At 42.2% G+C, this 14,385-nt stretch overlaps 1 protein-coding gene across 1 annotated transcript in view; it reads left to right on the forward strand.

Moving 5' to 3' along the window:
- stk17a (serine/threonine kinase 17a) overlaps positions 1-14,385 on the forward strand; it is a 47,089-nt gene that overhangs the window by 14,980 nt on the left and 17,724 nt on the right. The window contains exon 2 of the mRNA XM_085418060.1: positions 11,433-11,645. Within this exon, the coding sequence (XP_085274186.1) occupies positions 11,433-11,645 (213 nt within the window). The remainder of the gene's footprint in view (positions 1-11,432; positions 11,646-14,385) is intronic.

The following is a 14,385-nucleotide window of genomic DNA, read 5'->3' on the forward strand; positions in this document are numbered from 1 at the left end:
TAGGTTTCTCTCTAATAGTTTTCCAATACAAAGCGCTTTGAGGCGTTGTTGTGAATTTGCACTATATAAATAAAATGTAGGTGAATTGAATTCATAGAATTAGGGAGCAGAGGGTAATAGACCATTATACAACTAGACGTCCTTTTGCCACCTTTCTGGCTGGTTGCTGGTGTACTGCTTCTCAGTGTCATCCAGCCACTTGCCAGAGTCTCTTATTATAATGCAAGTTATAATTTTAATCCAACTCTACGATTTTGGATTCCAGCTATATAGCAGTGAGATCCTGTTCTGCCAAAAAATAGAATAGCCCTTTATTGTCATTGTACATGTACAATGTGCTCCACACCAACTGCACTTTGATAAAATATAATGAGTAAACAGTGGGAATAAAAAGCAAACCGAAGAAATGTATACAAAACAAGGGAAAAGCACACATTGGAGAACAAAATAGTGTCCAGTCTAAGCAAAGTGGTTGCAAACCTGCAGCAGGTGGAGAACTGGTTCTGCTTCACAAAGTTCCATAAAGTTGCACAGCAGAACAAGGACTATTGTTACCGGCTGCACTTCATCCATAGGATGACAAGCTTATTAAAGCTTATTAATGTTATGTTTTGTTAGAAAGTGTAAATGGTATTGTCTGTGTAGGTTGTCAGTCACCCAGGTCATGGTAATCTAAGGAGCTTGGAAAGAAAAGTGACTGTAGTTTAATACGTTTCTTGAAGACATTTCATCTCTCACCCGAGAAGCTTCTCAGATGACGCTCAGCTTTTCCTACATGTCTTTAGATGTAAATGCTGTTATTGATTACTGGATAACCTTCCTTTTGCTAGTGCACACAGCACATTTGTCTTTTATACTTCATGCTATATACTTACATACATAGTCTGTGGTTAAAATGAGACACCAGGTCTGTTGGCCAGTTTTGCCAACATCTTTTTGTGTGCAAGTGATCACTGAAATTGCAGTTATGGTTCTCTCTCCATTCATTTAGATAAGTTCTTGTACCTGAAATAACTGCCTAGAGATGTTACCAAGATAGCTGTAGAGTGGCAAGTTCTAGAATGACTTTGATTATAGCACAGCTACAATCTTAGCTACACAACAAAGGCTGTTTATGTCTGTATGTCACAGACCTGACATTGTGACTGAGATTAGCTGCAACAGAACAACATGAAAGCTTACATTAATCTGCAGAACCACTCTGTAGAAGATCAGCTGACAAAAGGTCATGTGTCCAAGTTTATGTTCACCAAGGCACTGCTCAGTGGTTCAAATCAAATTCAAATGCAAATTTTATTTGTCACGTACACAGTCATACACTGTGTACACAGTCATACACTGGTTTGATGTAAATGCAGACTTATGTGTGGGCATACTAAAAACCATTGATTGGGGAGATGGAGAGAGGTAGAGAGCAAGGCACAGCTATATCAGCTGAACACCGGAACCAAACAGCTGAGATCATAGTGTCCAAGAATAATAGAGAAGTCAAAATAGGAATCAAAAGCTTAGCTCGCAATAATCAAAAGTCTAGAGCATTAGCACACTGAAACTACATGTTTGATTTGGCAGATTTTTACACCAGATGACTTTCCTGACGCAAACCCTCAGGGATTTGTCTCCTTCTGGAATCGAACCAGGGATCTATCACTTGTTAGGTGGATTTGTAAACCACTATATAAGTAAAGATATACATTCTCATAACAGACAACATACAGCAATAACTTGGTTAGGCTCTGTTAGTCAGTGTAATAACAGATGAAGGTGTTGTTGTTCTGTAGCCATACAAGTTGTGTTTATTCCGTAACTGACTCTTAGCCTACTCTCTGCATGAGCCTTCTGAACTTAGTGGTGGAATTTCATTCATGAGGCTTTTTTGGATTAAAGGCTCAGCTGTAAACTTGGCTTTGTTTGCCCATGCATTCCTCTGTGGAGTTGTGTTTTGTTGACTGTGAACATGATCAAATGTATCAAAGAGGTTAAGTTACCTCTGCAATTACACTTTTTTGAATTTGGAACACATTTTTTGACTTCCACACCTAATTACTCACTCCTTTGTTTTTTGCTTTTGTCCTTTTAGTTGTTTTTTTTTTTTTTTTAAGTTGGGGGTTTCATGACATTTCATTATTGGACTTTATGGTTTACCTCAAGTTCCAGTATGGGCTTACAAATGTATGCTTTGAACCTCCACACTAACCTCAGTTTGTTCATGCAAACGCCCACCTTCACAAGTCGAATAACGAGAAGCGTACAACAGGCACTGAGGATTTCTGATTCTTCTAGCATGAAAGTTTTCATTTTGTAAATAAACAGTTAACAGAAAATATAGAGATACATGTCAAATAAAGGTCAGCACTTTCTTGGTGATGTATATCATTTTGCTGCTGTCTCTCAAAATGTAAATAAAATGTTTTCGTGTCTCCAGTTTTCCTTGTTTGTCATGTACACTTTACATCACCTTGTATCCATGCAAACGTTTAGCTTTAAAAATGAAAATGAGTGACTTGGTGTTGGTATGTAATTTTTCAAGACGTGCCTGAAGTTTGAAAGCTTGCTATTAATTAATTAGTGCATTTTTAATATGGCTTTCAGACCCTCATTAACGATCTACTTTTCATATCTTGGGGTGGAAGTAGGATGACGATGGGGGCTTTGAGGTATTGCTTTTATGCGGTGGGAGTCCCAGATGGCTCACACCCAAGCTCCTTTTGTAACTTGTACTATGGCGAAGCTCTGAATTACATATGGTTAAGACCCAAAGCTTTTTCCTTGATGGGTTTTAGTGACAGACAGGGATTCTCACTTAGCCCATATGGTCCTGGAAAGAGCATTACACCAGTGACTGTGCTTTAGTCAGCCAAGAGAGACCAAAACATAAATTTTAGGCTGTTAGGTTGATTTACCTGTCAAGCAGAAAGCAAGCGACTTTATCGTCACTGTTAAAATCCTTCTTTCTCTGCATCATCTTCTCTGAAAGGCTGCTGTGCCAATATTTACTCTGTCGTCTCTTTCCTTGTGTTTTCACTTCTTTGGTGAAGAGGACCCCCACCAAATAAGAAGTTAAAAGAAGAAAAAAAAAGAAGTATGACCCTTCATAACTTGATGGTATAGGCATGAATTTATATTTGCCGCCATGGCACAAAAACACGTACGAGTTCCCTTCCGCGCTGCCTTTGTCTTACTATGTTGTCATTTTCTAGCCCAGACCTTCCCAAAGTGTGGAGCCATTGCAGGGGGGGCGCGGTATGAAAAGTGGGGAAAAAAAACAAAACGCTTGCACACTGCTAGTATGGGGCGCCCGTACAAACGCAAAGCAACTTCATTCTAAGCCAAAGACTAGACAATATGGTGAAGCATGTCTTCCCTTTGGTTTCACCTGCACAAGTGCCGAGGTAGGTCTCCCTGCAGGATTGGTTTTCCCTGCATCGGGAGCAGCGCTGGGCTCTCCAAATCATGGACAAACGGTATCCCACATTCTTGATTTTTAGTTCACAAACACTTGTTGTAATGACTAACTACTCCTGACATTTTGGAGATGTTAGCTCTTTATACAGTGAAGTTACAGTGGGATACAAATAATATCAGGCTGATCCTGCCACGATTTGTTCCCCGGTTCAAATCCCGGTCAAACAGTATCCCACAGCTGTTTGTTTTTAAACCCATTTTGCACAGAGAGGTATTTTTTGAAAAATGCATTGACAGCAATGTTGAATATTATTAAACAGTAAAAAAACAACTACATGTAAAATAATCACACTGTGACGCCTCTGTCTTTGTAAATGGAGGGACAGTAACTGCGTGTGTATGTAAGCCTGTAAAACCTGAAGATACTCAGATCAACAGTATTTTGTCTCTATCTGCTATTCTGCTATTCATCTCATGTAAACAATAACGTGGCGCACAGCGTGACGTGAAAAAAGGCACATACCTTTGACGTTGTGTGACGAACTCTGTATTCCTTGTCCACACGTAAACGCAAAAAAGGAGTGATTCTGTGATTCGAAACGCCGTTTACGTGTGGACGAAACAGCTGCGTTTTCAAAAATACCCGTGTAGGTGTGGACGTAGCGTAAAAGAGTTAGTAGTTTATTTTATTACTACCTGTAATTTATTGCAGATTACTTGTATTTGCTTAATTGTTTAATAAATGTTTGAGGTGTGAAATAAATGGAGCAAAATATGGGTGTGTGGTTGGAGGATGTGTGTGTGCACGCGGGAGGGGGGTCGCAAACATTTTTCTTGTAAAACAAAGGGGGGTCTAGCAAAAAAAGTTTGGGAACCACTGCTCTAGTCATATACAGAAAATGAAATTAGGTGGAATGGCGATGTCCATCTCAACCACTGTATTCAAGATTGATGGGGAAACATGGCAGCTTCCACAAATCCGGTGCCCACTCATATATATTTTTAATAGGTTAATTCCAAGTTTATGAGAGTGCATCGATGTCTTGGAAGACAGAATTACACACCAATCGATGCATATTTATGACTGCAATATTCTAAAAGTCAAAGCCAGAATCTTAAAGTGGACCCTTAAACGTTTGCTCAGACAAGTGAATTACAGTAATTCAAATGTGATTAAATAATTCAGAGTGTGACAGCATGTAACTCAATTTGGCAATATTTCTTAATTGATTGTTAGCATCCAACGTGAAAACTGAGTCAAATAGTCATCCCAAGGTTCTTGATGAAAGAGCAAGTGGCAAGGGGACCCACAGCTCACATTACCTTATACATAAACATGTTTGGGGGACAAACATGTTTACAAACATGTTTACTGTAGCTTGAAACATTTTGGGACCTAAAAGCAATACTTTTGTGGCTAGAAGATTTCAGCTCATCATGAGCATGAATGTCATGGCAATTTTGGGCTATTAAACATTTCTTTAAACTGTTCTTTTTCCAAGGTGGGCTGAATATATAGCATACATGCTTAATAACTTTAAGAAACAACAATCCACACATGGTTAAAAGTATTCATGCACTCACTTAAATATTTGAATGTGGTGCTGAAGATTCTACAGGGTCTTTTAACTTGGCAAGGCCAAGGCTTAATAATTTATCAGCAATCCTGATTGAGTTTATCTTTGCCAACCCCAAAAGTTACTTGTCTGAAAACACATTTATTAAAGTCATGTTTTTTCAGCTTTAGGATCAGTGACATCTTTGATGTCAGTAAATCAACATTACCAGTTTGCATCCAACCCTAATCCAAATGGATAGTCAGTGATGGTAGTGGAAGTGTTAGACGCTGAGCTAGTGGGGTCACTGGAGCCTATCCCAATTGTCTTAGGGCAAGAGGCAGAGTACACCCTGGACAGGTCACCAGTCTAATGCAAGGAGACAGGCAATCATAACCACCTTTGGGAAATGTAGAATAACCAGTTAACCTAAACCCACTAATTGCATGTCTTTGGATTGTGGGAGAAAGCCGAATAGACATGCAAATTCCCCAAGCTAATGGTGGAATTCAACTCACAACCTTGTTGCTGTGAGGTAATCGTGCTAACACCTGTCCCACCTTCTACCTGAAAATCTTTTTCATTAAATGAATCTAGGGCACCCTTTCACAGGGACTAGCTATGACAACGCAGCCAGAACACTGATACACTCCAACTACTGATGGCTAATAGTTGGTAGAAAACCTACATTACCTACACATTTTTGATGACTAGAGCTTGAACTTCAGCAGTGATTTTAACAATGTCTTCATGCCTAAATGTATTACTTTGCTGCCATGTGATGGGCTGGTGAGATATCTGTGAGCAGCTGGATAGGATGGTGGCTGCAAAATCACTGTTATAGCATAGCACCAGGGGGCGATCGTGGCTCAAGAGTTGGCAGTTTGTCTTGTAATCGGAAGGTTGCCGGTTTGAGCCCCGGCTCCGACAGTCTCGGTCGTTGTGACCTTGGGCAAGACACTTCACCTGTTCAGAGAGCCCGGTGGCGCCAGTGTCCGGCAGCCTCGCCTCTGTCAGTGCGCCCCAGGGTGGCTGTGGCTACAATGTAGCTTACCATCACCTGTGTGTGTGTGTGTGTGTGTGTGTGTGTGTGTGTGTGTGTGTGTGTGTGTGTGTGTGTGTGTGTGTGTGTGTGAGAATGGTTGGATGACTGACTGAATGTGTAAAGCGCTTTGGGGTCCTTAGGGACCAAGTAGGGATAGCTCAGTAGGTAGAGTGGTTGCCCCATGATCGGAAGGTCGGGGGTTCGATTCCCCTTAACAGCTACCCTGAGGTACCCCTGAGCAAGGTACCGTCCCTACACACTGCTCCCCGGGCGCCCAATGGCTGCCCACTGCTTCACTGAGTGAATGGGTTAAATGCAGAGAGCAATTTCCCCACGGGGCTCAATAAAGTACAATAATGTACACACTTTCTTCTTCTTCTTCTTAAAGTAAAGCACTATACAAATACAGGCCATTTAGCACCTCAGAAATCCACCTGTTAAACCTAAAGACTATTTATTTCAATAATTGTGACCATTTCATCACTTCTGGCTTGGTGCATGTGTGTGCACATATACATGGACTTGCACACATGCACAAAAGCCATCTCTTTCAGGGTGTAGCCTGTGAATGAGGCTGCTGGCTTTGGAAATGTGCTGACGCTGCTTTAGAAAAGGCTGCGGTGGCCCAGTATGGTTTCTGAAAGGCAGGCCTAGACTCCAAACTAAACCGCGTCTCTCTGCGTTTTTCAGGCAAGACCACTGCTAGAACGTGACGCACTGCTCCCAGAGGTCTTTTAAGGGTGGCTGCTTAAAGCAATCCCAATATAAACCTTCATTAATTAATATGCATGGCCAACAACTTTCCAGTGCACTACTTTCCGATACCAATAACTGATCAATTCTCCATCCTCCCTCTCTCATCCCCTGCTACTTGTTATTTTAAATATAACATTTTTTTTTCTTTTGCATGTTTATGCAAAAGTTTATTTGGCTGAGAGCTGGTGCTCAAAATAATACGATCGTCATCGAAGTTAGTAAATCTTCAGTTTTCTAGTACACGGTCAATCAGTTGGTGCAGTATTGTCTGTTTCCTGTTCACTGCAATATTCATGTGCACAGCTGAATAGATGAAAGGTTTACAAAATAAAAAGGAAATGCCAGAACCGCTTAGTGTGGTGGACAGAAAAAGCTGAGTGTAGGCTCTGAGGAAGTTTCCCATTCACTGTAACAGGAAGGCATTGACTTGCTTTCTAGTATAAATCTTTGAAAGTGCTTAATGAAAGGAAATGTGAAGTAGAAGAGTGCATGCTAAAGGAGTTAGTTTCTTAAAATATCTTAGTGACTTATATTATGAGACCAGCTTCAAGTTGAACACAATGTTATCTCAAGAGAACAGGCATAAAGTAATATGGGCTGGTGTTCATATATTGCCTTACTGACCACTGAAAGCATTTTTGACTACAAGCCACATTTAACCACACATTTATGCAGTGCTTGATTCTAATTTTGTGCACTTCATGTCTGTCATGCTTGGCCAATTTAGAATTACCAAGCAAACTAACATTATCCTGGTAGTATGGTAGTAATTCTTAGATTTAAAGTCTCTCTGATTCTGACATGCAGCATGTCCAAAAAAATCACATCGCAGAACTAATATGCTAATGCAAAACTCAGTATTTTTATTTTTGAATTCTGTTAGAGTAACTTTGAATGATTCAAATCAAATTCAAATTGTATCTATTATTGTAGGGTCTACCTTACAATATAAAGTGTCTTGAGGTGACTGTTGTTGTGATTTGGCGCTGTATAAATAAAATTGAATTGAATTAAAATTCCAATATAATCCTCACTCATGTTTTACTGGCCCCTTATTTCAATCCCTCTCTGTTTAAGCCAGTTTTCTTCTGATTGAAGAGATTACACTAAAGATTTGAAGAGCTAATGGATGGGGCTAATGTGGGATTACTTGTACATACACTGTACAGTTTTAGAACACCCCAATTTTTCCAGTTATTTATTGCAATTCAAGTTGTTCAAGTTCAGTGAATATCTTGAAGTGGTACACATTTAAGTGGTGAACTGCCAGAGGTTTAAAAAAAGAAAGGTAAGGTTACCCAAAACTGAAAAATAATGTACATTTCAGAATTATTAAAAAGGCCTTTTTCAGGGAACACAACATGGGTTAACAATTTAAAGCTGTTCTACAGCAATGGAGGTTGATCAAGCCTTGAAAGCTGGTGCTACTAATTCCTACAGGTGTTTCAACTTTTCTGGATTACTTACAACCCCGTGTCTGTATAAAAGCAGTGTTTGAACACACTTTGGTGAGCATCAGTTGAACAGTATTGTATTGCAGAAAGTGTGTTGCTACAAAAAGGAGAAAAAAGCAATTAACAATGGAAGAGAGACAGAGTATCATAACACTTAGTTCAGAGTACCCAGCCTTCTTGGAGTTCCTGGGTGGGGTACTGGAGGGTGCTCCTCCTGGGGACTCTGTTGTCCTACTGAGAGACTTCAATGTTTACGTGGGCAATGACAGCGAGACCTGGAAGGGCATGATTGGGAGGAACGGCCTCCCGGATCTGAACCCGAGCAGTGTTTTGTTATTGGACTTCTGTGCAAACCACAGTTTGGCTATAACAAACACCATGTTCGAGGGAGGGAGGTGAAGGGAGCCACCAAGTTGAAGAAAGAGTCCTACCGGGCTTGGTTAGCCTGTGGGACTCCGGAGGCAGCGGGCGGTGGCTGAAGCAAAACCTCGGGTGTGGGAAGAGTTCGGAGAAGCCATGGAAAAAGACTTACGGACTGCCTCGAAGAGATTCTGGCAAACCGTCAAGCGACTCAGGAAGGGAAAGCGGTGTTCTACCTGCACTGTGAATATTGCGGGTGGAGTGCTGCTGACTTCGACTGAGAAAATTTTCGGGCGGTGGAAGGAATAGTTGGAGGACCTCCTCAATCGCACCTGCACATCTTCTGTGGCGGAAGCAGAGTCTGGGGACGAAGGGGATGACCCAGCAATCTCTGGGGGCGAGGCCACTGAGGCAGTTAAACAACTCCTTGATGGCAGAGCCCCTGGGGTGGACGAGGTCCGCCCCGAGTTCCTGAAGGCTCTGGATGTTGTAGGGCTGTCTTGGTTGACACGTCTCTACAATGTTGCGTGGAGATCAGGGGCAGTACCCCTGGACTGGCAAACTGGGGTGGTGGTCCCCATCTTTAAGAAAGGGGACCGGAGGGTGTGTTCCAACTACAGGGGAATCACACTCCTCAGCCTCCATGGGAAAGTCTATGCCAGGGTGCTGGAGAGGAGAGTCCATCCGTTAGTCGAACCTCGGATACAGGAGGAACAAGGCGGTTTTCGTCCTGGTCGTGGAACACTGGATCAGCTCTTTATCTTCTTGAGGATACTTGAGGCTGCATGGGAGTTTGCCCAACCAGTCTACATGCGTTTTGTGGACTTGGAGAAGGCATTCGACCGTGTCCCTCAGTACCGGTCTCAATTTACTGGTCGATCTACGCCAATACACTCACCTATGGTCACGAGCTGTGGGTAGTGACCGAAAGAACGAGATCTCGAATACAAGCGGCGGAAATGGGCTTCCTCCAAAGCGTGGCTGACCTCTCCCTTAGAGATAGGGTGAGAAGTTCGGCCATTTGGGAGGGGCTCAGAATAGAGCCGCTGCTCCTCCACATCGAAAGGGGCCAATTGAGGTGGTTCGGGCATCTGACAAGGATGCCTCCTGGGTGAGGTTTTCCAGGCATGTCCCACTGGGAGGAGGCCCCGGGGCAGACCCAGGACACGCTGGAGAGATTATATCTCTTGGCTGGCCTGGGAACGCCTTGGTGTTCCCCCGGACAAGCTGGAGGAGGTGGCTGAGGAGAGGGAGGTCTGGGCTTCTCTGCTTGGGCAGAGCAAATCTTAAACTTGAAAACCAGGTCAGAGCTGTTGTTAAGAGCTAGCTTTTTTTATTTGAGGCAGTTAGCCAAAATAAAGCCTGTTTTGTCAAGAGACGGTCATCAACGCTTTTGTTACATCTAGACTGGATTACTGTAACGCACTTTATTGTTGGGTTAGCGATGTGTCCATTAGGCGTCTGCCATGTGTCATTTAACTGAGGACTTACACCCATTTTAATTTCACTCCACTGGCTGCCTGTACTTTATAGGGTCCTTTTTAAAAGTTCTTTTATTTGTTTTTAAGTCTCTTAATGGCCTGGCCCCTCTTACCTCTCCAAGCTAATACAGCCATATACACCTGCCTGCTCCCTTAGGTCCACCAGTCAGCAGCTCCTTGAGGTGCCAAAACCAAGCGTAAATTTAGAGGTGATCATGATTTTGTTGTAGGTTAGGCAGACCTCTTCTCTTTCTGATTTTAAAGCTCTTCTTAAAACAGGTTGACTTTTTTTTTTTTAAATAATTCTGTTTTTTAACATATTTGATTTTATTTCCTGTCTATGCTATTTGTATATGTGCAGCACTTTAAACTAAAACCAGGGTTCATAAAGTGCTTTATAAATAAAGACGGCATGGTATGGTAATTGATGTGTAGCAGGTTTTTGTCATGGGATCACACTGGCAGAAAGCACGGATCAGTGCTGGAATCTGTAGCTCCCAGCAGCATCGGCCCCATGACTCTCACATGCACCACCAGCTGAGAATGAAGCAAGTTGGTTCACTGCTTCAGGCACAGGGCTGTACAAGTCTTACAAGTCTTTATCAATTTTATTTTAATTTCACAGCTTCTCTTCTTGCTCTAGGCTAACTATAACTACCCCTACAGCACAGAGTTCAATAATGCTGTTCTTTGTGAACATTTTGAAGAACCTTCAGTGTTTGTTCTGTTTTTGCAATAATAGAAAATAGGAATGAATCTGGGAACAGATGATGTATCATCATCTATTCATCATTTTATCCTAATGAACTTATAGTACCATATCACCCTATTAGAGCACTTCGCTCTCGCTCTGCAGGCCTACTTGTTGTTCCTAGAGTATTAAAAATTAGAATGGAGGCAGAGTCTTCAGTTTTCAGGCCCCTCTTCTTTGGAACCAGCTTCCAGTTTGGATTCGGGAGACAGACACTATCTCTACTTTTAAGATTAGGCTTCAAACTTTCCTTTGTGCTAAATCATATCGTTATGGCTGGATCAGGTGACCCTAAATCCTCCCTTAGTTATGCTTCAATAGGTGTAGGCTGCTGCCCATGATGCATTGAGTGTTTCTTCTTCGGTCACCTTTCTCACTCACTATTTGCACTGAATCATTAAATTGAGTTTTCTCTATATGTATGTATCTATATGTAGGGTGTACCTTATGCCTACCTTGGCACTGTATAAATAAAATTGCATTAAATTATTTACATTTTTTTTTGTTTTTGTTTTTTTTCGTTTCTTTAATTGGTCAGTGCAATGAGCATGCAGTGTCAGTGTTATATTGTCATCTACCAGTGGCTGTTATGAATATAGTTCTGATGGTCTTCCTTTCTTTCAGGGGAAAGTTTGCTGTGGTCAGAAAGTGTGTGGAGAAGTGCACGGGTCATGAGTACGCTGCTAAGATAATGAGGAAGAGACGGAAAGGGCAGGACTGCCGGATGGAGATCATCCATGAGATTGCACTACTTGAACTGGCCAGCGCCTGTCCCCATGTGGTCAACCTCCACCAGGTCTACGAGATGGCTTCAGAGATGGTGCTAGTTCTGGAGTTGTGAGTGTCAAAAATTCAAGGTTGAAACCTTTCCTTTCATGTTGTTTAGAAATGGAGACCTACTGGGAAACACTAGCAGACATACTGCAAAGAAACAGAATGGCAATTCAAAAGTGCAAAAACGTAAAGGGGCAAAAATTGCATTTTCAAATTGTTTTTGGCACAAAGTTAGCAAACATTTTAGGATAAATACTGTACATCCAGTTTTTATCCCAGTAAAATGAATTAATGATAATTTAGATAATGCTCCACAGTAATGGTGTAGTAAGTGCCCAGAAGCATTTCACAGTGGCTATCAAGTGGCGACACTTGCTTGACACCATATTAACCATAGACTGTTTATAAAGATTTATAATCCAGAGTAAACTTGTAATCATTGTTAATTATATTAAGGTTACTGGCAGTTACTGTGAGAATAAATCTTATGAAAATTCTTTGTTTTGCTATAAAGATCTCTTTCAGGGTCTTTTAAGCTTTTTTTTTTTAGTCTCAAAAATCACCACTTATTCAAAAAAAACTAGTGCTTCTCAAAATATCTTGAAAAAAGTAAATTACATTTTAAATTATTTACATCAAAATGATAATCTCAGGAAATCCACTATCTCAAATTGTTAGAATATTTAAGATTTAATGAAAAAGGATTTACAATCCGGAAATATCCATCGTCTGAAAAGAGTTTTTAGGTAAGTTGTAGTACTATTTCCACACTCCAAACTTGGCTGGACCTTCTTTACCATTAATTTCAGTTTCAGCAGTGTGACATGTTTTTGTAGCAGCATTCATCTCATCTGTATTTTTGGGTCAGGGATTTCTCCTCTTCTACTTGACAGTGCCCCTTAGATTCCCTGTGGCGCTTAGGTCAGGACACAGTGAACCAACAATCACCCACACTAGCAGATTACATGACACCCCATATCACCACAGACTACAGAAACGTCATGTGATTTCCAAATGAAATATATTTACTTCCATCTGAAACGAGGACTTTGGGCTGATATTGTCTCTGATTCAAGAGTGACTTGATATTAGGAATGTGACAGTCGTAGCTCCTTTCCTCAGGACATCTGTATGTGGTGGCTTTCACCCCAACCTCAAATATCGGCTCAGTTTATCAAGACACCACATATTTTCAGAAGTGCTCCGCCGTTTTCGGAGACGTCTGTTACCCACCAGCTCGATAGCTAGCCGGGGTTTAAGGCTCACTAGAGCCGGTGAGAACACCAGACTCCCGGCAAATCGTTTTCAAACCCACCGCCGTCTTTCGCTACTCAGGTTAAACATGATATATAAGTCACTTAGATAACTTAAAAATGTTATTGTTTGTCTTTTTTCAGTATTTTATTTGTTCCTGAGTAAATTGGTTTGGCTGAGATTAAAGTTATAGGTTTTACACAGCTGAATAAACGTCAATAAACTGATTAAACAGAAGTGTGCAAGTCTGCAAATTTCATTAAAATGTAATAAACTATCATCTTGTCTTTATTTTTAGTCAGCACATACCTTAAACACTTAAAGCTGTAAGCTAATGATAGTTATATAAGAGCAGATGCTGCTGGTGCAATAAGTTGTACGTTTTACATGATCTGATTAGTCGACTAATCGCAAAAATAACCTGTGACTAGTCGACTATCAAAATAATCGTTTGTGGCAGCCCTGTTGACAATCCTCTCTATGATGCAGTCATCCCTGTTCCTTGTGAGCCCTGTCCTACAACAATTTTTAAGTTTCCAATCATTTTCATCAATGATCATTTGTCGCTTAAGCACCTTGTGAGGTGTGTCACTGAACTTCATCCCATGATTGCAGTTACTTGTACTGAACTGAATTTATACTGTTTGAGTAGTAATTTCCTCACACTCAAAATGAAATACTGTAACGATTAGAGAAAATGGATTTCCAATTTTCCATCCATCCATCTTCATCCGCTTTATCCGAGGCCGGGTCGCAGGGGCAGCAGCCTAAGCAAAGAGGCCCAGACCTCCCTCTCCCTGGCCACCTCCTCCAGCTTATCCGGGGGAACACCAAGGCGTTCCCAGGCCAGCCGAGAGATATAATCTCTCCAGCGTGTCCTGGGTCTGCCCCGGGGCCTCCTCCCAGTGGGACATGCCTGGAACACCTCACCCAGGAGGCGCCCAGGGGGCATCCTTGTCAGATGCCCGAACCACCTCAGCTGGCTCCTTTCGATGTGGAGCAGCAGCGGCTCTACTCTGAGCCCCTCCCGGATGGCCAAACTTCTCACCCTATCTCTAAGGGAGGGGCCAGCCACCCTTCGGAGGAAGCTCATTTCTGCCGCTTGTATCCGCGATCTCGTTCTTTCGGTCACTACCCACAGCTCGTGGCCATAGGTGAGGGTAGGGACGTAGATCGACCGGTAAATTGAGAGCTTCGCCTTTACACTCAGCTCCCTCTTCACCACGACGGACCGGTGCAGCGTCCGCATTACTGCAGCTGCAGCCCCAATCAGTCTGTCGATCTCCAGCTCCCTTCTCCCATCACTCGCGAACAAGACCCCAAGATACTTGAACTCCTCCACTTGGGGCAGGAACTCATCCCCGACCCGGAGTGGGCACTCAACCCTTTTCCGACTGAGAACCATGGCCTCAGATTTGGAGGTGCTGATCCTCAGTCCTGCTGCTTCACACTCGGCTGCGAACCGTTCCAGTGCGAGGCCCTCACCTGATGAAGCCAACAGAACCACATCATCCGCAAAAATCAGAGATGAGATTCTGAGGCCACCAAA

Source organism: Rhamphochromis longiceps, linkage group LG9 (genome assembly GCF_057381845.1).
Source record: "Rhamphochromis longiceps isolate RC_006_pf linkage group LG9, R_longiceps_female_GT1.1, whole genome shotgun sequence".
NCBI lineage: Eukaryota > Metazoa > Chordata > Actinopteri > Cichliformes > Cichlidae > Rhamphochromis > Rhamphochromis longiceps.